At 40.6% G+C, this 25,071-nt stretch overlaps 1 protein-coding gene across 1 annotated transcript in view; it reads left to right on the forward strand.

Annotated features, from left to right (window-relative positions):
* Positions 1–25,071, forward strand: part of Col9a1 (collagen type IX alpha 1 chain) — an 86,411-nt gene that overhangs the window by 15,530 nt on the left and 45,810 nt on the right. The window contains exons 6-19 of the mRNA XM_076557106.1: positions 3,141–3,224; positions 4,034–4,054; positions 5,666–5,740; positions 6,080–6,115; positions 6,229–6,291; positions 12,816–12,869; positions 13,076–13,111; positions 14,448–14,471; positions 14,836–14,889; positions 16,279–16,332; positions 17,123–17,155; positions 18,134–18,190; positions 19,549–19,602; positions 24,357–24,410. Of these exons, the coding sequence (XP_076413221.1) occupies positions 3,141–3,224; positions 4,034–4,054; positions 5,666–5,740; positions 6,080–6,115; positions 6,229–6,291; positions 12,816–12,869; positions 13,076–13,111; positions 14,448–14,471; positions 14,836–14,889; positions 16,279–16,332; positions 17,123–17,155; positions 18,134–18,190; positions 19,549–19,602; positions 24,357–24,410 (699 nt within the window). The remainder of the gene's footprint in view (positions 1–3,140; positions 3,225–4,033; positions 4,055–5,665; positions 5,741–6,079; positions 6,116–6,228; positions 6,292–12,815; positions 12,870–13,075; positions 13,112–14,447; positions 14,472–14,835; positions 14,890–16,278; positions 16,333–17,122; positions 17,156–18,133; positions 18,191–19,548; positions 19,603–24,356; positions 24,411–25,071) is intronic.

Below are 25,071 nucleotides of genomic sequence, written 5' to 3' on the forward strand. Positions count from 1 at the left end.
AATTTTGTTTATAAAAATCAAAACTTGTACCATTCTCAGTAATCTGGAATTGAGTTCAAATATTTAATCTTTCTAGACATCCTAGCAAAATTAGTGGTAGTGGTTGTAACCCTATCATAAAGACTAGAGTGTTGGCATCTCGGCCCCAACACTAATGTCATTAGCTGAGCACTACGCTAGCTTCAGAAATGAAATTGTCTCAAGGTTTTAAAGAAATGGAATATTTGGATAATGCCAAATCTGGACAGGCGTAAGAACTTCCCACTCATATCACCCCATTTTCTGTGAGCGAAGGAGAAATATTTCCTGTTGAAAATGATGACGTTTCCTAAGGTACATTATGTTCTTCTTAACAGATTTTTAGAAGCTTCTGTTTCTCTAGTCACAGTTTTTCCTCACCTTACAGACTAGGAACTGTTTGTGGAGAAGAGACTATCTGGCTTTCATAGACCATTCCCTCAGTGCTTGGTTTATCCTGGGACTTAAGAAATGTTGACTGAAAGCCTAAATTAAAATATTTGTCACATATATTTTGTCAGTGAGTATTCAAAGAGCAAAAGGATCCAGGTATGAAAATAAGAAATCAGCATTTTAGCTGTATAATGAAAGTGACTTTTACAAAAGTGCTCTGCCAATCTTCCTTCAAAATAATTAGCATGCAAATCGAAGTTCATATTGCATGCCAAAAAGTGGTTGTTGTATAGCTGATTATTAGTGCGTAGGAGGTGTTTATGTGCATACGCAGATGTGTTCAGAAACCCTTGATCACTTCGAACAGCCCAGCTTGTATTCACAGATGAAATACATTCCATTTCCCCATTTTTTTTTTTGTGCCACAATTGCATTTTCTGCATATTTAAGCAGGTGCACCAATTTATCCAGAGAGTATTACAATTTTGGGGCGACAGCTTAAAGAATTACTTCACATTTGTAATAAGTAACTTTGACAAACTATCTAAACAAAGGATTTAGGTTCCCTGGATAGCCATACAATTCATGTTTATCAGGGTGATGACTTTTCAAAACTAAAATTTCATGTACCTACAGTGCATACCTAGTTTGAACGGCCAATTCACATAAGGCTTAGTGGATAAAATTGGGTGGAGTAGTCTTTTATTTTGAGGATTGGGGATGAGGAATATATCTTTTCGTGTTCTGGTTAAATGTTCATGTAGTCCGTTGGGGGAAAAGAATGATATTTCTCTCTTCCATGTGCTATTTTGCCATGCATATGAAAACGCAACTGCATATAGACACAGCTGTTGATTTTTAGAGGATGTTTCTGGGAGGGTTTCTATAATAAGCACACAAAACGGAGAAAGTTTGGAATCTTTATGAAAGTTTCTTAGTTCAGCTCTGGAGGTTCTAGGAGATGGTAGAAATGAATGTATACAGTTTTAATTTTTAGTTCTCGCTTCTATCCCTTTTTATATAGATGCTCAGCTGACAAATACATTGGTTACCTGTTTCAAAAATATGACATATTATGGAGATAGTGTGCATTATTCAGAAATGTCTGGAGGTGTAGTAGAAAAATTATTAATTTAATGTCCAGAAAATTTAGAAATCCTCTGCCCTTTCCTAGTTCTATGAGCTGCTACAAATGAGTTGACTTCCTTGTCCCACTTTGTCTGTGCCCAGCCTCAGGTGACATGCATTTCGCTGTCACTAAGGAAAAGTTGACTCCAGCTCTGCTTTTCATCCCCCTTTTGAAACCTCTACCGCAATTTAAAGTAAAACTCAAATAATTTTTTTCCCAGTCAACAAGGCACGTCTGATAAAGGTAGTGTTGGGCTGAAGAGGTTTCTTTAACTCTAAGAGGCTGTGTAGCTTGGCATTTTTTTTTTTTTGAGGGATGTCTTCATTCTACTGTTCAGTCAGCACAACTTGGTGCTCATGCAACTTGTGGATAATTTTCCATCTTAAAGTGTGTCCTGCTGGCTGCTCAGGGATTTTCTTTCACTTGACTCTTGTTTGTCCCCCATCTTTAGAAGAGGGGTGCTTACCCTCAAGCTTGTCTCTCCCCATGTTTCTTGGAAAGGAAGAACTTCCCTTTGCTTTGTCTCAGGTTCCTGTTCGACCCATTTTCTACATCCAAATCGCAACTCTGGGTGTGTCTGCAGCAGTGGGGGAAATGTATCCCATATCTTTCTAGAGCTGGGGGTTCTAGAATCCACTTGGTAGGTTGGAAAGAATGGGAATCATGATGGTCTGAACAGGAAGCATAGTATTGAGATCGGAGCCCTGATCACTTAATCAGCTGCCTAGGGCCAGTGGAATTTACTGACCAAGAAAGAAGGAACTGATTTCAATTGCAGAGCAAGGAACCTGCCTCCCTAGAAGATGAGCTAGCTTACCAGTCAGCTTCTGAAGGGATTTGCAGGGTTTCGTGCCTTGTCATTTAAGGCTTTCTTCAGATTTAGACCTGGCCACTCTTGGCTTCCTCTCTGTCTTCCTTGTTTTAATCTTCCTCCCCTTACAGTCTACTGAGAGTATTAGAAGTTGTTGGGACTAGATTTCAAGTCTTTTGAAGTTTACTTCTCTTCAAACAATGAATAATAGTATACAGAACTGCAATATTTTGAACACTCCTCCACCATCACCAAGTTCTAGATTTCTTCATGACTCCATGGAGGATGTTTTCTTCAGAACTAAATCTTTCTTCTTTTCTTTGTTCTCTCTGTAGTCACCTCCTGCTATCTCTGTCTCTAATCTCCCAGGTGAAGTTTTGGAGTGTGTTTCCTGTGGAGGTGGTAGTCCTAGTTTCTAGGGTACGCTTTGGGCACTTTCTTGTTCTCTGTGAATCACACTTTAGTAGCATCAACTTCTGAAAGTTGTGGCAAGAACGCAAATGGGAAGTCGGTGCCAAAGATGCTTCCAGGTTAGAGCTACACTGGAGTGAATCAGAGCTAAGGACGTCTCCCGCTAGTGAGCAGAGGAATTTGGAAAAGCTTCCAGACATCTCCAGTAGAAACTGTGCTCAGAAAAAAGCAAGAGCTGTGTGTGCTTTACTGAGCTCAGAAGTTCAGATGGCTGCTGTTTTGCTAAGGATTATAGATCATGTTAACAACAACAACAACAACAACAACAACAACAACAACAAAACGCTCCTCTTTGACCTGCTCTCTGTCTTCCACCAGTTCGAACTCCAGTGGATGCTGATCCATTGTGACCCGCTGAGACCCAGGAGAGAAACCTGCCATGAGCTGCAGGTCAGAAGCACAGTGAGTCCTTGAATCACCTGCAATTGCCACTTCCTCCCATCTCACTCTCTCCTCATCAGCACCAGTCTCTCTATGTCCCTCCTCCTCCTCCTCCTCCTCCTCCTCCTCCTCCTCCTCCTCCTCCTCCTCCTCCTCCTCCTCCTTCTCTTTTTTTCCCCTAGAGTCTGCCTGGCTGTACTGACTTGCTTGGAATTAAAGAAACACAGGTCCTTCTTGCAACCTGGCTATAGAAAGGATCACTGATCAGGCCGGTGTCTGATCCATTTGGCGGCTCATTATCACCAGAGGCACTGGAGGTCTCCTCCTCTGTAGGGCACAGACCCTTGGCAGGCTCCTGGCCCAGCCAGAGACTACACTGAGGAGGATGGGGTGGGGGAAGGCTGTACATTCAGGTCTTGGTGCAGCTGCCAGGAAAGGGTTACAGGGGATTGCTGTCATTCTATCCCTCCTCCCAGGCCTGTTAGCTCTCCTCCAATCCCCAGGACCCTCTCCAGGGCCATTCATAAACAGAAGGAACCTAGGTCCCCCTGGCCAGGCACCTTTGCAACTACTACTGCTCTGGGTGCATTTGGAGGTCCAAGTGCCACTTTATGCACTCAGCTGGGTCTAGAGGTCTAGAGGGCAACAGGCAGCAGAGCCTAGCCGGAGGATTGGTGGAGAGCAACGGGGATGGCCTGGACTGCCTGGGGCCCTGGAGCCCTTGGGCTGCGACTGCTGCTGTCAGGGCTCTGCTTATGTGCTGCTCAAGTAAGTTATGTGTGAGTTTGCCGGGGCACCTTGTCACTTTCTCTCCATCTTTTTATCAACAGCCCAGCCAGACCACCGATGAGGTAAGCTGGGGACCAAAAAAAAAAAAAAAATTAATTTACTGCAGTTTCCAAGTGTGTAACAGGAAAGGTAGCTGGTAGTGAAGATGTCCTGGGGAGAAGGCACAGAGAACCCTCAGGACTCTCAGGCCAGCTACCCTGCAGCCTGGAGCATCTCCAGCACGTAGAGTCTGAGTCTGAGCCTCCGATGACCCACTGATGTGGGGAAAAGGGGCCATTTCTTTCACTCGGACGCTGACGCCAAAGGCACAGTACTGGAGATGACGATGATTCCACGGGGCTTCCGTGTTAGCCTATGTCTGTTTTGTCTGTTCTGCTCTTTGTTGTTGCTCACTCACCCTTCCCCTCAACCCGGGTCCTACCCAAGGGCGGGTCTTGATGGTTAACAACGGCAGAAACTCAGGCAAACTTTCTCCTGCTGCTGTAGGGAAGCCACTAAATTTGGAGATCCTGCTACAGTGCAGGATTGAAGTCTGGCAGTTCTGGATCCCCTCAGAACTCTAGCAACTTCTCCGCAGTCTTTCCCCCGTCGGGCCCCTGGCAAGGGAGAGTGCTCCAGTCAGGCCGGGAGGCCAGGGGAGGTTTGAGGTTTCGCTTACAGAGACCCCATTGTAACCTGCCTGGTCCTTGGAGTTTAGAAAAACAAAGTCTTCCTTCATGAAAGCAGCCTTCTCTCTTCCTCTCCCCCACCTTCCCCTCTCACCGTCCCTCCTCCCTCTAGAAGGAGAGAGAGAGAGAGAGAGAGAGAGAGAGAGAGAGAGAGAGGGAGGGAGGGAGGGAGGGAGGGAGGGAGGGAGGGAGGGAGGGAGGGAGGGAGGGAGGGAGGGAGGGAGGGAGGGAGGGAGAGAGAGAGAGAGAGAGAGAGAGAGAGAGAGAGAGAGAGAGAGAGAGAGAGAACGTTCCCTGAAGCAACAAGTTCATACTATTTCAGGCACCCCTGTTGTTCCCTGTAGACCCATGGAAACAGTTGTCTCCAAGTGACACACAGGGCTCACAAGGCTCTGTCTGAAAGTTGTGTAGCTTTTGAAGCAAGGTGCAGAGATGTATTGTCAGAGAGTGTCACATGAATTGAGGTCAGGCTCTGGAATTCAGGGCTTTTCTGCCCCATCCCTCCCAGACCTAAAAAATGCCCCCCCAACTCCCACCCCCTACCCCCCACACGCAGCCTTCTCCCAGTCTACTGGACAAAGAAAGGTTTGCAGCGGTAAAGTAACTATTTGTCCCGGGGCTGCTCCAGTCTCTCCTGCTCCATCTGAGACAAAAGACTGGTCGGCAGTGGAGGTATCAATGTCCCCCATAGTCATTTCTTAATTGCTTTTTTTGGGAACGTGGACGTTAGAGACCCCCTTCTTCGCAATTCCCTTCTTTTTTAATGCATTCTGAGAAGGTGGGGCCAAGTGAACTCCCCTTCCATTAGCCGGCATCCATTCTGCTGCCCCCTGGACAGTTTACCTTGCAGGAGGTGGAAATACACCATATTTTGGTTCAAAAACTTACCCTCCAGAAGAGAGGCATTCTTGTCAGTGTGTCTGGGGGGAGGGTTCGGGGAGATCTTGCATAGTTGCTCAAGGTGCACATTATTCTCCATTAACCCCTGTGCATTGTTTTTGGCAGAGAGGTCCTCCAGGTGAGCAGGGGCCTCCAGGGCCCCCTGGGCCTCCTGGAGTTCCGGGCATAGACGGCATTGATGTAAGTTTGCATCTATCTACTTCGTTCTGCAGGACGGAACTTTCTCACACTTTTTTTTTTTTTTTTGGCTTTGAATGAGTTTTTAGAAAGCACTGGTTGGTCCCTTCCTATCACTCCCAAGAATAAATTCAAGTGCAAGTTCTGGGTTGGATACTATAGCCTGGGGATTCGTAGAGAGGAGACCTAGTCCTGTTGCCTCATGGGGCATGAACTTCTGTCTTTAGGCCCTCACCCTGGCTTCTGTCCCTATCTTTGTAGTATGCATGCCCGAGACTGTCCCGTGGGACCCCAGCTACTCTTGCTTATATATTGCCTTGATCTTTTTTTCTCTGTCTCCAGGGTGACCGAGGACCGAAGGGTCCCACGGGCCCTCCGGTAAGTTGATTGGTGCTGTGGCGCCTCACTTCCTCCCTTAGGATGTGTTTTGTAGCCATGTGTGTTTGAAGAGTCTAAAATTTCTCTTCCTGCCTCCTCTTCTTCCTGCTTAGGGTCCTCCCGGAGAACCAGGCAAGCCAGGAGCACCGGGCAAGCCTGGCACACCAGGAGCTGATGTGAGTAGGGAGTGTGTGTGTGTGTGTGTGTGTGTGTGTGTGTGTGTGTGTGTGTGAGAGAGAGAGAGAGAGAGAGAGAGAGAGAGAGAGAGAGAGAGAGAGAGAGAGAGAGAACACTGCTGTGGTACCCTGCAAAATGTCACGACAAGGTTCCACAGCACAGAGCTTTAACATCTCAGAAAAGTCACGACTTTATGGGTTTCCGTCTCTAACAATTACTCCCTATTCACCCTATAACCTCTCACCTCCACTGCCTGCTTAGGGAGGAAGGTGGTAGCATGTGGATGCTGGTGGGTTGGTGGTTAGGTCTCACAGTAGATGAGTTTCGCTTTCCTCTGGCACTCCCTGGATTAACGGGAAAAGATGGAGTTGGAGTGATGGCTCAGGGGCTAAGAACATGGGCACGGTTCATCCAGAGGACCGGGATTCTATTCCCAGCACCCACATGGCAGCTCATAACCATCCCAGGGACTCTGAGCCTCTCCTCTGGTCTGGGAACACAGCACCAACATGGTACAGAGGTACACATATAGGCAAAACACCTAAAATACACAAAATAATGAAACAATTTTAAAAATTAGAAAAAAAGCTGAAATCAGGGCGGGTGTAGGAAAGGACAGGAAGTATTTCAGTTCCTAGTAATATAAAAAATGAAAATTTGTTTAAAGTGAGTGGAGGAGTATGTATGGATATAGTTGGGACAGGAAATGGTCAGCACAGGTAAGCAAGAACTTAAAAATCAGCTTAGGAAACAGGAAGCTAAGAATCACATTCAGATGCCCAGGTACATGGTATGTACTACTTCTCCAGAGTCAAGTAGTTCCTACATTCTCAGCAGCCTCTTTCCTGTGCATACTACTTGTAGCTGATTTGGGCTTTCATCAGGACTTGATTCTTTTTTTGTGTGTGGGTTACAAAGAGACAGCATTTGTTTTCTAGGATTCTCAGGTTCAACCTCCCAATCAACTATTATTTTCTTGTTTGGCAAAACCTAAAAGCTTTTCTGAAGAAAGCAAGCACCTCAAACCTATACCTGCTATTTCCAAGAATTTTTGCTAGTGCTGAAGAAAGCTCCATTGTTCTGAGAGAACAAGCCTGCTGGATTTTAGCTCTTACTCAGACATGTGTCTTTTGTTGTGATTAACTTGGTGTGGGTGTATAGTATATTTCTGCATTATTTACTGTTTCAGGAGACACCCTTTGTTCTACAATTCAAAGTTTCTAGTCTGATTTCTTTTTCTTTTTCTTTTTTTTTTTTTGTATTTCAAATGGCATTGCATGAGCTCCTGTGGATTACTGTGTGGATAATATCAACTCATGTTTGGTTACTACACATGAGATCACATAACTTGTTGGCTATTAAGACCTTTGAAGTTGAATTATTTGAAATTGTCAGATCCCAGTAAGAATGTTTCTTAAATGCTAGGACACTAGGTAAGCTACTAGCATAGTATAAGTTGATTTCCTCTCTCTTTTTTTTTTTTGAAACTTCAACCAGCCTTTCATTTTGGAAGAAGAGAAAATTTCAGATTACATTTAAAATAATATGGTTGAAGCATAAGCAGTTCATCTAAAATCTTGTCTTCCTGTTGAACTTTAACTTAAATTCAGTCAGAATGCTGGACTTCAGTGTCCCCCGGTCTGTTTGTTAGTTTATATATATAAGATCTTGCAGTAGCTCAGCCTGGCCTGGAGCTCACAATCCTTCCTCAAAAGTGCTAGAATTATAGGCATGTACCACTGTGCCTGCAGTAACCTAGATAGTTCCTCAGTTTAGTGGTACTTTTGAAGCTTGCGTAACAGTTTTGTTTTGTTTTTCAATCTCAAATTGTAAGCAATCTTTTTCTTTTCTTTTTAGAAGCTGTGTCCCCATGTAGACAAATGAAAGTACTCTGAATTTTGTAGTAGTAGAACAGGAAAACAATTACAGGATTTTTTAAAAATTTACTGTCTATATTTATAGACAAAAGTGTGAAGAAGATACCCATAGTGTGAAAAAGAACATTTTCACTATCAGAAGCAGTAAGAGCTTCTTAGATAATTGATCACCTCTGCCCCTGAAGTGGTCCATAAGAAGAAACTCAGGACAGAAGAAAGAAAAAGACAGAGGGAAAGGAGGTGGGAAAAGGGAGGAAATCTATGCACGTGCTGGCGTTTTAGGCATTCCTTAGTTATGAGGGAAATAAATTAGCTGTGGCATTTTCATATGCTTGGAGTGTTTTCCTCAAGCACAGTCACAAATATCACTCCCTTCAGCTTTACCATAGCCTAGGAAGTAGATTATTCTAATGTTATTTTCTCATAAAAAGGAAAATGAAAAAAAAAATATAAGGACAAATAATTTCCCAAGAGACCCAGAGTTATGCAGCTGCTAAGACAACAAAGACTTTTATATATTTATTGAATTCATTTTAGGCAACTCAGTTCTAACTCAAGCTGACCCCAATGAGGTTCTTAGTACATGGGCAGTCATACCACCCCAAATGTGCTAGAGATATCATCTTAATAGATGAGTAGATAGAAAGAGTGGAGGAAAAGAGTGATAGTGGATTTTTGGTACCTAAGTTACCAGCTAAGGAGAATGCTATGTAACACAGTAAGTGTTGAAAATTGTTTGCGATTGACATCCAGTGATTGCTCCTGAGTAGTTTAATGGTTCATATCCTTCCACCTTTGAATCAGAGCCACTCAGGACTTCTGGGACGAGGAAGTTTTCTTACTGCACTTTCATTGAGTTGACATTAAAGCCTTTTACTGTAATTGAGAAAGGACATTTTGAGAACAGTGAGCAGTAACCCCCTCAGGGTGTACCATCACCTCTGCCTAGCCACCGGGGAATAAAACACTTGGGAAAGTTCTGAAAGAACTGTCTTGACAGTGATCTCGGGGACCCTGATGTCCAATATCTTTGTCTTTTACTCTTGGTTTCACAGTGAAACTTATTTTTTTTGGTGATGTTTTTAAAAATGATTATTGTATGATGCTTGTCGGAATCTGAGAGAGGGATTGCACTTTCCCTGTGCCTTTTGATAGGTTTGTCATTACAGCTCTGCTTCTAGCCGTGGTATGCTTTGTTGTCACCAGCTGGGCTGCTAGGATGCTGGAAGTCAACAAGAAGCAGGATGCTGAGGACAGGCATTCCCTGACAAACGGCCATGTGAAGGCTCAGAGCACAGCTCCAATATTGTTCTGTATGGAGCTCTGTCTGCATAAACACTCACATGAAGGCAATTCCCCCTGCCATTGGAGAGATGTTCCTCTGTAATTTCTTTGAAATTAGATTTAGAGAGTTTTATTGCAAATTGAATTTTGGAAATTGTGCATGCTGTGTGTGTTCATGTATCTCCAGTCTCTCTCCCCACCTGTGGAAGTTGACTCTTCTTTCTTTTGTCGTTATATAGAATAGAGATGCCAGAGCCTGCTTACAACCTTTCACCCAAAGGACAACTATGTTATTCTTACGGATAATAAACAGTAGAGAGATCATTGTGGGTGTTGTTTGTGGCAGAGTGCCCAGAGAGCTCTGTAAACAGTATTTTATTCTCACAAGAACCACACGAGACAGGGAGAAGTGCAGTTATGTATAAAAACTGTAGTTAAATTATGTGATGTCATACAGGCATGATGCTAAATGCTCTTTTCTCTTTGAATGGGCATGACCTACACCCCTGAGAAATGTTTCACAACAGGAGTAGTTGGTTAAGACATTATTCTGAAAGGTCGGGGTTCATAAAAATGGTCAGGCATTGAAGAAACCCGAGGAGGCAAAGACGTGTCATGCTGTGGTTGACATCCAGATTTGGTTTGTTTGTGGGGACCTTTTGGAGTGAGGAATAGCATTAGAGCACTGTGCAGTTAAGCAGCATGCACAAACTTGCAGCAGGGTCTGGTCCACATAACCAAAGAGGATCCTTCTAAACAGAAGGTGAACCTAAGGTTAACGTGTTCGCTCATCATGGATTGAGTGTGGTAGATGCCGAGGGCAATGTGCCAGGACTGTTGAGTAGGGAGTCCTTTCTCCTTCTTTTCCTTTTGTCTCCTCCCCTCCCCTCCCTTTTCCTGTCTTCTCCCTCCCTTTCCCCCTTCCTGTTTCTCACCTTCTCCCACCTCTTTCATTTTTTTTTTTTTTTTTTTTTTTTTTTTGCTAAGACATGGTCTTGCTTTATAGCAGTCAAGCAACTTGAATGTAGCCCAAACCAGCTTGGAACTAGCGGCTCTCTCACCTCAGGCTCCTGGGTGCTGACGTTACAGTCATGAACACTGCACCAGGCAGGCTACAACTTTTGTACACAGTGATTTCATAACAGACTTCACTGTAACAGCCAACACCAAATCCTCTTTCAACTTAATTCAAAGAACTTTCCAACAATAGATATAATTACTAAGATCCTATGAAAGGTATTATAAATATGAGTGGCTTAGAACAGCCCCCCAGGTTATCTAACACTTACTTGATTATGCTTTGTGTATGAAAATTGACTAGGATTTGTCTTTGAAGATGTATACATGACGTGGGACTTAGAGGATCCACTAAGCATGCGCCAAGGGTTTAAAAGTGTGTACAAAACATACACCAAGAGAGTACTCCTGAATGTGTGGTTTCTTGGCTAAATCTGGGAAAGCAAACAGTTTGTTACTATTAGCATTCCGCAATTAATAATATCATAGCTCCTGCTCATACCTCATAGTCTTCTAATTTGTCTAGGGAAAATGAAAACTGACATCTTAAAAATTGTGTATGTTTAATATTTTTGTTGTTGGTAAAGTTCCAATAACTAATATTTTCTATTTTTTTCCTCTAATTTCTTTGGTTCAAATTATGGAATTGCTAGAGGACTTGCTAAGGAAAAAAAATGTAAAAATGTCAGGGCCAGGGAGATGGCTCAGCAGTTAAAACTGATGGTTTCTGCAGAGGACCAGAGTTGAGTTCCCAGAATTCATGTTGGACGGCTCACCACCACTTGTGCCTCTGGCTCCATAGGCTCTGTGGTACTCCTTCATTCTCCTCAGGGATGATCTGCACTCACATGTTCACAGATAACACACACACACACACACACACACACACACACACACACACACACACACTTAAAAATAAAGTAAAATGTAAAAAATGATAGACCACAAGTTTTATATAAATGGCCTAAAAGCATCCATTTGATATTTCTGACATGAATTTCAGCAATCTGGTTTAGATAGAGTTTCTATAGTTTCAAGGGGCCTCTCTCTTGATGAATATTTTTTCAAATATTGATAATATAGATTTTATGAGGTATTTGTATGCATGTATACACAAATATATACACATATATGCACACATATATATCTTTACGGAAATAGGATTTCAAGATTACATTACAAAGACAATATCTGAAAATGTCTAATTACAAAAAAAAATTGTGAAAAACTGAAATTCACCTGTCGAATGTAGAAAATGTGGCCTGCATGCAGTCTTATCATGGTTCCATATCTACCTTTTAATTGAAAATGGTGATTACATAACTATTAATAGAAACAATAAAAATAGATAGAAAATACATTTAATACATCTTGGAATGGGATATAATGGTTAGACATATATAGTAAGCTTAATCTATACATAGCAAGTAACATACATTGTTGCATGTTTTTACTAAGGAAAATGCATGCTTTCAAAATTTTTTTAATCTAAAAGTTAATATTCTTCACTAAGCTATAGTTAGAAGATGGCTAGAGGGTTTAAGGTGGCTCTAAGTGATAATAAAATAATATAATATACAATAAATATTGTATTATTTATTATGACATAATTGTAATATTATAACACTATATATAATATTTATTATACTATAATATATTAAAATAATATGATAAGTCATAATAAAATGATTTGTCTTTAATTTATATTAAGAAAACATTGTATTAGCTTTTAAGACGTTATTGACCCACATCTGGGAAGACATCTGGTATTTTTATTTTGTAGGTGAAGTAAAGTAGATACATAAACCCTGCAAAGGGACAGAGTCAAAGCAGAACAGACTAGAGAAAATTGTGATAGTTACCTTGTATTTTCTCAAAGCAGGGATTTAAATATCCCACTAAATTATTGAAGTTGTGGACAGTGCACTTACTAAATTGTAAAATTTTCTCTCTCTCTCTCTCTCTCTCTCTCTCTCTCTCTCTCTCTCTCTCTTTAGTTTTTTGAGAAGGGTTTCTTTGTGTAGCTTTGCACCTTTCCTGGAACTCTCTGTAGCCCAGGCTAGCCTTGAACTCACAGAGATCCGCCTGCCTCTGCCGTCTGAGTGCTGGGATTAAAGGCGTGTGCCACCACCGCCTGGCCCAAACTGTAAAATTTTCAACAAAGAGAAGTCAAAAGCAGATCCCATGTTAAATGTTTTAAATAAGGATATACTGGAAAGTGTTACTTAATAAATAAATAAATGTGTTAACCAACCTATAGATAATTAGTAAAATAAAAACTTTCTGCCTGATGTTTTCTCTAGGGCTGTTACAATAGTGCTGACATCATCTTCTTGCTTCATTAGGGATTAACAGGACCTGATGGATCCCCTGGCTCCGTTGGACCAAGGGGACAAAAAGTAAGTTAGCCACTTGGTGTTAATTATATATAGAATATCCTCAAATGCCAACAAATTACCTCAAGAGAAAGTTTGCAAATCAACTGGAAAACTGAACATCAGGTCAACTGCATTAATGATTTTGGTGTCTATCAATTTGCATATATCCATATTTGTACTACAAAGAGGTGTGAAGCTGTTTTTATTTATTTATTAATTTTTTTTAGGGAGAACCTGGTGTGCCTGGATCTCGTGGATTTCCAGTAAGTATTAGTAGCGATAAAGCAACAAAATTGAAAATATATCTTTAGATGAAATTCCTCCAGTGTGAAGAAAAATGTAATGCAGTTTTCTCCATAATACACATGACAAAGGGCATATGACCCATCTGGTATGGTAGGTGTTCCTATTGTGAGTAGAAAAGTTCTAAGGGTATGGGATAAAGTACACATCCATATCAGGTGGGATTTCTTAATGTAATTATATTTTGAGACAGAGTCTTACCCTGTAGCCCAGACTGGCCTGGAGCTTATCATGTAGCTCAGGCTGGCTTTAATCTCACAATGATCCTTCTGAGGTGTGAGCCACAATGCCTAGCTGCAGCTGGTGTCTCTGTCTCAATGCTAGGGGACATTGAGCAATCAGCAAGGATCCAAGTGTGGTCTAATTGAAGTCTCAGACATGCATCATGCTCCTCACAGCTGTGTATCTGATCGGATCTCAGCCGATGAGCTATCACCCGCCTCGGTCCTGTGCTGCTCACCAGAGGAGCACAGTGCTGTGTGTAGAAGAATTAGGCTCTGCTCTCCTGTCTTGCTTGCTCTTTGCTCCCTTTGCTACTGAAAAGTCTGTGGCCTCTCTCCATTTGACCCGCTCTCTTTGCTTCCTTTTACCACCCCTTCTCTTTTTGTTGGCTGCCTTGGTTCCCTGTGACAGTTTTACTTCTACTTTTACATCCTATATTCAGACATTATTTCACATAGTTATTACATTGTCATATATATTATTATATTATAAGTATTATTTATATAAGTCTCTATAAAATCTAGGATTCACAACTTAAAAAAAAAGTGATGCTTGTCTTTCCGAGACTCTCTTAATTTGCTCACAGTGATCATCTCCATCTGCACCTGTTTTCTGGCTTGCTGGAGTTTGTTGTCTACAACCCACACATCTGTGCTGCCTTTAGTACAGATTTCTTATATAGATGAAGAAAGTCTTTGAACTATCTGATGTGGCTCCGTGAGTGAGGCCAAGCGTAAATGGCTTCTTTACTAATGTGAGTGAGGATGAGCATTTCTTCTGTGAGTGAGGGCGAGCGGAAATGGCTTCTCTACTGACTTTCTTAGCCATCCTTAGCAAAACAGTTCTGGTCAGCATAGAATCAAAGGAAGCCTTGAGGGACAGAAACAAACTTCTGGCTTCATCTGAGGCAGAGTGACATTGCTTCCACTATCCAGGGCTTTCTTCCAGTGAGCATCACTTGTCTATTTACTCTGTGTTAGAGTTTCAGCCTCTTGTGAACTAAGCCATGACTATGACTATGTTTATATGACATTTAAACCACAAGCCATAAATATTTTTATTTTGATCTTTTAGGGCCGTGGTATTCCAGGACCCCCTGTACGTATCATTTCATTATTTATTTTTAAAAATATTCTAGAAAATATTCTATTTCTAAAAGCCTGACCCGACCCTGTGCCTACTGCTAGTGGGTACTTAATAGACTTTTCTGTATGATGTTATGTAGCTCCCAATGACAGCATCACTATTCTGCAAAACAAAAATACTAATTAGGAAAGTGACCAATTTAGGGAATTTTTGCTCCCTGTTATATAATTAAGGTTTTGTTAAATAATTTATTGCCTCACTGCAAGTCAACAGAAGCAAAGATTCTAAGTCTGTTCTTTATCATCTTTGATAGCATTTATGATCACCTGTAAATATTGTTATAAATCAATTTGTCTTTTTGATTTGTTGACTTCAGGGTCCTCCTGGGACCACAGGACTTCCTGGAGAACTTGGGCGTGTAGGACCTATTGTAAGTACCGTGGTGAATTTTGATTGACATTTGATAAGTTGAAAGAAGAAGCTACTGATGAAGGCAGATCACTGCACTGTGCACCTCCCCTGAAATTCCAGAAACTGTAGATGAATTTTATTCCAGTTGAGCATCTCTTCCTTATTTGCAGATTGAGTTTCAAATTAGGGAGTATCATCTCATTGCTATACTCTCATCTAGAATTGGAATCTAGTGGGCTTTTGTGTTAACTATCCACATGAAATTGAACAATAGCACTCAGTTATCACCATGTATATTCATTCATAGTAGAAGCATTAAATTATAGCCAGAATTTAGTTCTAATTGAACAGAAAGAAACTGAGCTTGATTGAGAAAATTGTTGATAAAAAAGTGTTTCATGAGCCAGGTGGTAGTGGTGCATGCCTTTAATCCCAGCACTCAGGAGGCAGAGCCAGGCAGATCTCTATGAGTTCGAGGCCAGCCTGGTCTACAGAGCAAGATCCAGGACAGGCACCAAAACTACACAGAGAAACCCTGTCTCAAAATACCAAAAACCAAACCAAAACAAAACAAAAACCTACCAAACAAACAAACAAAAAATGTGTGTTTCATATGATATTCTAAAAACATTTAAAAAATGTTGAAGCATTGATATTATGAAAAGGTAGGAAATTATAATCTCATTGAGGGAAGGAGTCAGATGGATGTTATCTTTCTTGCTCTGTACATGTGTTTCCTGTTTGCAAAGTTACTTACATATATGTTACAAATAAATGAATGATACAAATGATAGTGTGTTTAAAATAATTATGATGCTTCTGACTTTTTATGTGGAATATTAAAAAAGAAAATGTGCCAATCATAAAAATGGGATGTTCAGGGTAATCCGCACCTACTTTCATTGGAATGGTTTATTTTAACTTAGCAATCTTTGCTTCGCTGTCCATTGCAAGAGTTCAGTGACAGATCAGGCCAGGGGACAGCAGAAGTAAGACATGGGTCTGCAGAGATGGATCCTCCACTTTCAGATTCCGGCTGGGTACACACTTTCGTTTGCCTTAATTATCTGACAGTAGTAATACTGGCTACACTGGTTTGTAAACCAACTGGAATGATACATGGGATTTCTGGTTTGTGTTTCAAGCGGGGAGAGTGATCATCCTATAGAAAACTGGCTTTATGTCCGTCCCCTTATGACTCCCCATGTCTTCCTTTGCTGTATTTTCTACCTGGGTAGGACCAGTATTTCTTTATTTGCCTGGTCTAATTGGGTTTTGGTGGTAGGTCTATGCCTGGCTGAGTTCTGCTAGACTTTCTAGTAATACCGTTCTGTCATGACGCCTCAGTTTTATGTACTGTGTTCTGAATCTTGTGTAACTACTGCATCTCTATTTTGAAATGACCTAGGGTGACCCTGGAAAAAGAGGACCGCCTGGCCCCCCTGGACCCCCAGGACCCAGTGTAAGTAATGTCCAGTTAAATTTGAGAGTGAGAACTGAGTGAAGAAATCTCAGAGATAAACGTGGAAATGTCTGTAATCAAGTCATTGTTCTGCACTTCCAAAACAGCTACTACTGTGTCTTTTTCCTTTCCTTTTTCCTTTCCTTTCCTCTCCTGTCCTCTCCTCTCCTCTCCTCTCCTCTCCTCCCCTCCCCTCCCCTCCCCTCCCCTCCCCCTCTCTTTCTCTTTCTCTTCCTCTCTCCCTCTTTCTACCTACTTATTTCTCCACTCAGAGCCTGGTTCATTTTAGAACCAGGAAAGTAGAGGAACCACAGTAATCTAAAAGATGGTTCCCCAGAGAATCTTGTTGGCTGCCTTTTGATAGTTGTAGTTTAAGAGCTTAAAACTTGACAAACAGAAGAAGAATTTTCAAACAAATTAGTTCTTGCTAAGTTTTTCATAGTAGAAATTAAAAAATAGTTTAAGTATGTGATACTCTGTTTTCATTCATGTGCCAGAGTTCCATATTCATATTGGGAACTTGTCTATATTGTGAGTCATTTAATCTCCTCAGTGAGGTAACCAATTACAGTTTAGGGATCTTTGAAGGTATCATCCATCAATAAGTCTTCAAATATTAACACATGTTTCTATTTTTCCCTTGTATTTCATAAAATCAATACCCTTATTATATTTTGCACCCTTATTATATATTGCAAAATACATATTTATATTTTGAAATTTCTATTACTCATAAATTAGAGTAAATCATCTAGTTTTATTCTTAACTTTTGTATTTTACTTACTTTAGGGAACAATTGGATTTCATGATGGAGACCCATTGGTAAGAGTTTTCCTTTGAATAAAATATGGTTTGTAATTCTTTTTTTTATTATTTATTTATTTATTTATTTATTTATTTATTTATTTATTTATTTTGGTTTTTCGAGACAAGGTTTCTCTGTGTAGCTTTGCGCCTTTCCTGGGACTCACTTGGTATCCCAGGCTGGCCTCGAACTCACAGAGATCCGCCTGCCTCTGCCTCCCAAGTGCTGGGATTACAGGTGTGCGCCACCACCGCCCGGCTGTAATTCTTTATATTAGCATATATTAATATAAAGCAATGAGTTTAATCATGGTGTTTTATATATGTGTACAATGTAGTAGTTTTAATGTAAGGATCATGTAATCTTCAGATGAGCTGCTTTTAAGATGATCTGACTGGAATACGCTCGAATTCCCTATTATACTTTAACCCAGATCGCAGAGCTGTGTGGGCTGACGGCTCATGTGTTCTCAGGCTATACAAGTTTTTTTTTTTTCCACGGGAGAGGGATGTTTCTTTTTAAGCCTTTGGTTTTATGGCTGAGGTGTGATTTCTCAGAGGAGTACTCCATTTTGGAAGAGCTTTCTGTTTAGATGAGCAGCCTAAGGACAGTGGTCAACTGCACTGGTGTAATTTTGGCCCTAAGGTGAAAGGCTGGGACCTCAGGATAGGGCTGTTTCAATGGAGAAAGGAGAGTCAAGACAAGGCTCTGCTACCACCCATTCTCTTAAGAATTTCATTTCTTTTATTAGATCTGAAACAAATATGACTAAATACTAATGCGTAACATGTGGAAGATGAGTATGTGGCAGGCTATCTGTTGGATTCTCTGTATTTTTCTATATTTAAAAGAAAAACACAGGAAAAGGATATTCAGAGTTGTTTAATGATTACAATTGCTTTGGGGTTCTATCACTGGACTCTGAAAAAAAAAAAAACCTCTGCATTGTCACAAATTGGGTTCTCTAGTTTACTTCTCTCCTCTCTCTTTGCCAGTGCCCCAATTCCTGCCCACCAGGTCGCTCTGGATACCCAGGCCTCCCAGGCATGCGGGTAAGAAGAATTCCATTATTTTATTTTCAAGAGCATACTATGTGGAGAAAGAGGGGGGCATTTAACCACTGGCCTTGGATAAATTAGTCAAGTCTGCCTCTGCTCTTTCTGTCTGTGGTACAAATTCAGCCTGGAGATTCTACCCAGTGCCCCTGATGGGCCCCTTCTGAGGTGCATGTGCTCAGTTATACAAAGTCTGGAGTTCAGGGAGGAAATGCCCATTGCATGCTCTGGGCCGGGAAACTAGAACATGAAATCCAGGGTCCGATGTTTGCCTTCTATGAGAGAAGACAGTAGTAGGGATGTGGAGGGAGACTGTTTATATGCAAATTTGAGAATGTTCTGGTAAAAAAACAAAAGTAATTGGGAAATCTGAGCAGAACAGATTTTCCTGAAGGTGTTTTTCTCCACTATCCCATCATGATGCTTCAAAATAGTCTATTTCGGGGAAAAAAATGGATGCTGGGGATAAATTGCTTTCCCCTCTAGTCTCTGAGTCTAAAGTGATTCTGAGAAAGTCCAGACCCTGCTCTGCTATGATCGGGAAGGCTCTGAGGTCAGAGCCACGGTTTTCCCAAAGGTTTTCTCTAATTGCAGTTGGGTCGGTTCTCAGGGTGGGGAAGGCTTAGGCCTATATGGGGGTCTTATTTTTCTAAAAGACCAGAGAGAGGCAAAAGTTCCAGTGGACCTAATTTGGGAACTTGGTCTCACAGTTTGCTGGGCATGACTGCTCACAGCCCACGTGTGATTGGCACAGAAGGGACCTTCCCCTCCCACTCTGGGGTGCAGCTTTTAGTTTCTCCCTTTGCTCCTTCCTTTTTGTGCTTCTCATTGTGGAAGGAAGAGACTGTGCACCTGAGAAGTCTACTCTCTTGCCAGCCCTTCCCCTACCTCCAGGAAAAAGTTGGCCATAGAGGAGGAAGAGGAGACTTCACAGTCGTCACCAGAGAGCAAGGGGTGGCTGGGTCAACTTCTGAAAGGGTTAAGTTACTTGTGGTGGAGAGGACTGAAGACTCTTCAAACCTAACCTTGGTGCTGGAAAGGGAGAAACCGGAAGAGAAGGCGGGAACCAACACACTGTGTTGCTGAACTGGGTAGCAGGGCAGTTGTTAGTCTAGAGGAGTGTGTTTTCCTTTGAATTAAAGCTGATGCCCATGATGTAAATGACACACATAGTGTACATGGTGCCATTAAAGTCTCCAAGGCAGTGTTGTGCTTTGTGACATCATCGGTTTTCCGCAGTATTTTAATGCAGACTTAGGGAGGCAGAACAATTTTCTGAGCCTTCTGACCACTTTGGGCCTCAAGTCCAATGGAGCTTCATTTATTTGCATTCATCTACTTTTTGTGTTCGCTAGGGTCATAAAGGGGCAAAGGGAGAAATCGGTGAACCAGGAAGACAAGGACACAAGGTAAGGGGAATGACCATTTAGCGGGTCAACTGTGATTAGGAGGTAGTGATCATTTTCACTACAAGGAATTATAAGGAATGGTAAAGTGTGATATTTTATTTCTTTGGCAAGTAAATGCTTGGTGTATTCTAGGTACAGTATTCTAAGCTGTTCAGCTGTTGAAACAACAAAGAAAACCCCAGAATTTCCCCCCTGTTTGCAATCGCATTGACTGCATTTTCTTTCTGTTTGAAATATATCATATTTATATTTTTTTACCCATAGCTGATGACAATCAAACATTATGTCACCAGTTGTTTTACCTCCCCAAAGTTTATGATAGCTGTAAAGTTTTAGAGGTGTTTTGAAAGTAGGAAACACAGGATTTAATCTGTAATTGGCTTAGAAGTCCTCTTCTCAAAATCTGAACTAATTTGTCTGTTGTGTATTTCTCATCTCATTTCACCATAACTCAGGTTTGAAGTAACTGGAAGTTAGTGATAGCATGTTATTAACACGTTATCTGGATAGAAATATGGAATCTGTATTGCACTGGGGTTGACATACCCTTCCAAACAAGGCTGAAAAGTACTATAAAGCAAGGTGACTTGGCTGCCATTTCTTCATCTTACAAATATCCAACGATTTTACTTCCTGCACAGTAGACTTCCTCCTAGAAAATTTTATAATGTTTTACAAAGTCATACCACTCTTATTAGTGCAGGACTGCTGGACTTTGTTGATTGTGTCTGTCCATATCATTACTAGGTTATAGTAAAATATTAGCCCTTTTCTTCGGCAGTAATGAGCAGGAGAGGCAATTTATCTCTTGAGTAAAATATCTTTGAGTATTAACATCCTTGAACTCCTCAGCCAAAAATCAGTCTGTTAAATAACCTCACTTGTATAATCAGGATGAATAGGCCAATTCTCTGTACCCTGTTACCGTTTGCAAATTACTTTCAGTCATTTATTATGAAGGCTGTGAATAGTTAGGGTACTTTATTTATCTGGAATGAAACAGCTGCGTTTCTGATGTCAAACTTGAATAAAATAGAAAAGGTGAACGCCCTGTTTCTCTGCCTGCCCGTTCCCCCCCTGAACTTTAAGTTTTATAAGTTTGAAAATTCAGCCAATATTTATCACCTACCCTGCTATGTGCCGTGGTTTATTCAAAGTTCTGAAAGTTCAAAAGTGAACGAAAATGACGCCCAGTCACAGGGGATTGACTAAGCAGAACATGACATATTAGTGTGTGAGAACACTAGCTAACCCCTACACTAGGTGAGCAAGAACATTCCGCTGTTTGTGAGGCATGTGCGATGAAGCAGACAGTAGACATCAGTTGTTCCAATGCTTTCATCCATTCCCCATTCCTCCTTGTGCCATTGACCTCCTTCCTTTGGAGAGCCGTTTCTCCGTCATCCCACAGGACTTAGAGTTGTTAATCAGGGTGTTTCTCCTTTATGCCCATCAAACTACTCTTTTTGGTGCCCACAGATTAGCTATATGAATGAAATCTAAAATTTGTTTTTGGTCTTCAGGTAGGAAACTGGCATGTTAGGCATTTGGATCAATGTCCACTTGGATGCTGAAGATTCCTTTAGTTTATTTGATATTTTTGTGCAACCCTAAACTTTAAGTAGTGACTTCCAAAATTGGTACAGGAAGGTGGGATGGCAGCAGGCCATTGAAGATGGAGTCCTGGAAGGACTGAGCCTGAACTGATAGCAGAGGGGCCTGGAGGTCCGTCATTCACACGTAGATCACAGTCTGGCTTTAAATGGATCCTGCAGGTCAGCGAATGAAGATTTAATTACTTGGTAGATACAGGCATGACTAGTGAAATCCTAATAATAAAACTATGGTCCTGGAATCATCAAACTGCAGTTCCGTCTGCATCCATTCCGAATTCCTCCAGCAAAATGATGATAAATAATGTCTCCTAAACTTGTCATTTAAAATTTGTGATTATTGATTAGGTGTGTGCTTTTTATCTGCAGGAGAAATGTTTAATTCAAACACATTACTCCAAGTTTTATGGGAAATCTATAAGAAATATGCCATATCCTGAGAAGAAAATCTGCAGGGGACTATCAATCACTGTTGTCTGGGCAGCAGTTTGACAGCTCTGCAGGAGAAACAAGTAGCATTGAATCCTATTCATGAGGTGCTGGAGAGGTGGCTAGGCAGTTAAGAACACTTGGTGCTCTTGCAGAGAGGACCCTCGTTCCGTTCCCAGCATCCACATGGTTGTTCAATCCAGTTCCTGGGGATCTGATGCCCTCTTCTGGCCTCTGCAGGCACTGCATTAACATATGTACATACAGGCAAAACATCATACACATAAAGTGAAAATAAATTTCTGATAGTACTCACATAATGATTAGCCACTCCATGAACTAGCACATTTCAGTAGCTTTTAACTTGGGACTGCCTCTTTCCACTGTCAATCATAAGTTCTAGTGGAATACAATCTGAATTTAATTATGATACTGAAACCAGTAAGATATTCATAATTCACTTAACAATTCAGTTCTAAAGCTCATGAGATGGCCCAGTGGGCAAATGTTCTTACTGTCAAGCCTGCCTTAGTTTGGGCCCCAGAATCATGTGCTGATAGGAAAGAACCAAATCCCATAAGTTGTTCTCTGACCTCCACAGACTCGTGGTACATGCATGACCCCTCCAAATAAATAAATGCAAAAAATTATGTGTAACTTACTAAAACATAATCTAGTTTTTTGTATTAAATACTTAAATGTTATTTATAATATTAATATCCCTATTAAATATTAGCATTAAATTTTATGGGTGTACTTGGTTTTCAGTGTGTGTGAAAAAAATCTGTAAATATAAGGCATAACCTATGGAAATTATAATGTATTATAATTATACTATATTTTTATAAATAGTATCTATTAATCTATTATATATAAATATAATGTAAAATTATATGCAAGAAAATGAGACAAAATATGAATACTAATAATTGAATGACAGAATTGATTTTAATATGTGACATAAATAAGGAGTTTTCCTCATGAATAACCTCACAATTAAAGATACTTATTATCACTGAAATGTAAAGTGGTATGTTTAGTATTTTTTCAGTCTATAGAGTTGCCTTTCTGTAAGAGAGAAATCAGATCTCTCTCTCTCTCTCTCTCTCTCTCTCTCTCTCTCTCTCTCTCTCTCCTATGATGCTGGAGATTTGAACTCAGGGCTTTGGCATGCTCAGCCAGTGCTCTACCATTGAGTTATATCCATATCCCAGGAAGCAGACTATTTATAGAATAGTCTAACATTTTAAAGTATAACAGAATTTATAAAATAGCAAAAAGTCCAAGTAGCAATTAGACACTATGAAGGAAAGACCCAATGATAATAAAAATCCAAAGGCAGATTACTTTGAACAAACTGCAGCATTTATTCAAGCTTAATATAAAGAAAATGGCATAGCTTTACTCATTAAAAAAAGATTTTACTAAGTAGACTGACTTCTAGGATGAAGCAGAGTAATGTAGTTTAATACAAAGCAAATGATGTTTTTTGTGAAGATACTCCCTAGGATTCTGTTTCTAAATTTTGTGTGTGTGTGTGTGTGTGTGTGTGTGTGTGTGTGTGTGTGTGTGTGTGTGTATGGTGTGCATGTGTGTGTTGTGAACATGTGCATAGGCATGCACACCTGTGTAAACAGGTGGAGATCAGTCCAGCACATTGGGTGTTCTGTTTCTTCAGTCTCTGTGTATTCCCCTGAGACAAGTCTCTCAGTGAACCTGGAGCTGAGCTAGCAGCCAGCAGGCATCCAAGACTCTTCTGTCCCTGCCCCACCCCCATACCACTTGGGTGATAGGAATGTGTGCAAGCCATAAGCAGCTCTTTTACTAGGTTCTCGGGGTTCAAACTCAGGTTCTCAAGTGTAGCATAGCCAGCATTCTTACCCACTACACCATCTCCGCTTCTGACCAGTGATTCAAGTTCATCTGGAAGAGTAAACGTTTAGGCAAATATGAAAAAGAAGAGTCCCTATAAGTGAAACATATAGAGAAATTCTTCGTACTGGAGATGAAAATGTATTATAAAAATTCAGTACATAAAAGTTTTGGTAACAGTGACATCACATAGAAGATCAGCAGAGTATCAGAGCTCTCCAGACTACACAGAAAATATCTGTTAGTCAACCCATGATACTGAAATAAGTGTCTGGTCACTGCAGCAGAGATACATTTTAACCAAAAAATAAATTATTAATAAATATTTTCGCATATTTTGCAATGACTCAAAGGACATATAAATGAATACTCATATTCTTAGTGGTGAAAATGGCCTGTTAGTGACAACCTAGGTATAATCTATGAAAGAACTGATTTGAATGCATAAACATTGTGTATGGTATAAAATTATGATAAGAAAAGCCAACATGAAAATTATAACAAAATATTTTACAGTAAAAGATTTCATAAAGTGGTTATACTTTGCTAGTATCGCTTCCAGCCTAAGTACACACCCTTCTCTCTCCCTTCCTCTCTTTCTCCCTCTCTTTAGAAAGCCTTGAAAGAACAGCTTCTAAGTGGGATCTCCTTGGGTGACTCTCTATGTACTTATCTACATTGCCTGAATACCATGTAATTAACACAGACTACCTATGCAATTTAACAAGACCCATTAGAACCATCCAGAGGATGTCAAATGTACTTAACATATACTGAGCAAGATCTGCCTATTCATTTGCTAGTTACTATTCACTGTGATTTTTCTCTGCTGATTTTTAGGGTGAAGAAGGTGACCAGGGAGAATTGGGAGAAGTCGGAGCTCAAGGACCCCCGGTAAAGTATTTTTTAATGTTTAAGCAAATCTTTTTAATGACTATTATCTTCTCTTTAGTATGCAGATTAATAGTTTATGGCGTATGAACTTGATATTCCCTATGCTTCCAGCCAGCCAGCACCAGGCAACCACTACTTTTTCAAAATAAGAAAGAGTCCACATTGCACCTTCAAGAAATTTTTAAGAGAAAAGTTCTATTTAAGATTATATGTAGCCTCCAAGACTTCATAACCTGAATGCAAATGCTGAGCACAAAAGGACGATGAACTTCAATTTCTGCAGTGCTCTGGCATGACAGAGGAGAACATCTTGTATACCTTGAACACGAAATGGGTTTATAGCTCATGGGATTCCTGCAGTTGATTCCAGAAAGTGTTCACAAATTAGAATGTCCTTAGTGGCTCATAACCACGTCTTTTACTGCAGTCCCACAACTGCTGAGATGTTATGTAAGACAGTTGGACATAAACATACTTCAAATTTAAGATGTTCGTTAGGTTGGAATTCACGTTAATTTTGTACCATATGGAAGCACAATTGTTACTCTTTGTCCTAGTGTCCATTATAGAAAAAATAACTGTTGAGGATTCCTTGAATATTTGAAGGTTGCTGAAGGATAGCTGATGTAAGAGACTACTACCAAAGAGCCAGAGAAGACAA

This window comes from Peromyscus maniculatus, chromosome 21, assembly GCF_049852395.1.
Source record: "Peromyscus maniculatus bairdii isolate BWxNUB_F1_BW_parent chromosome 21, HU_Pman_BW_mat_3.1, whole genome shotgun sequence".
NCBI lineage: Eukaryota > Metazoa > Chordata > Mammalia > Rodentia > Cricetidae > Peromyscus > Peromyscus maniculatus.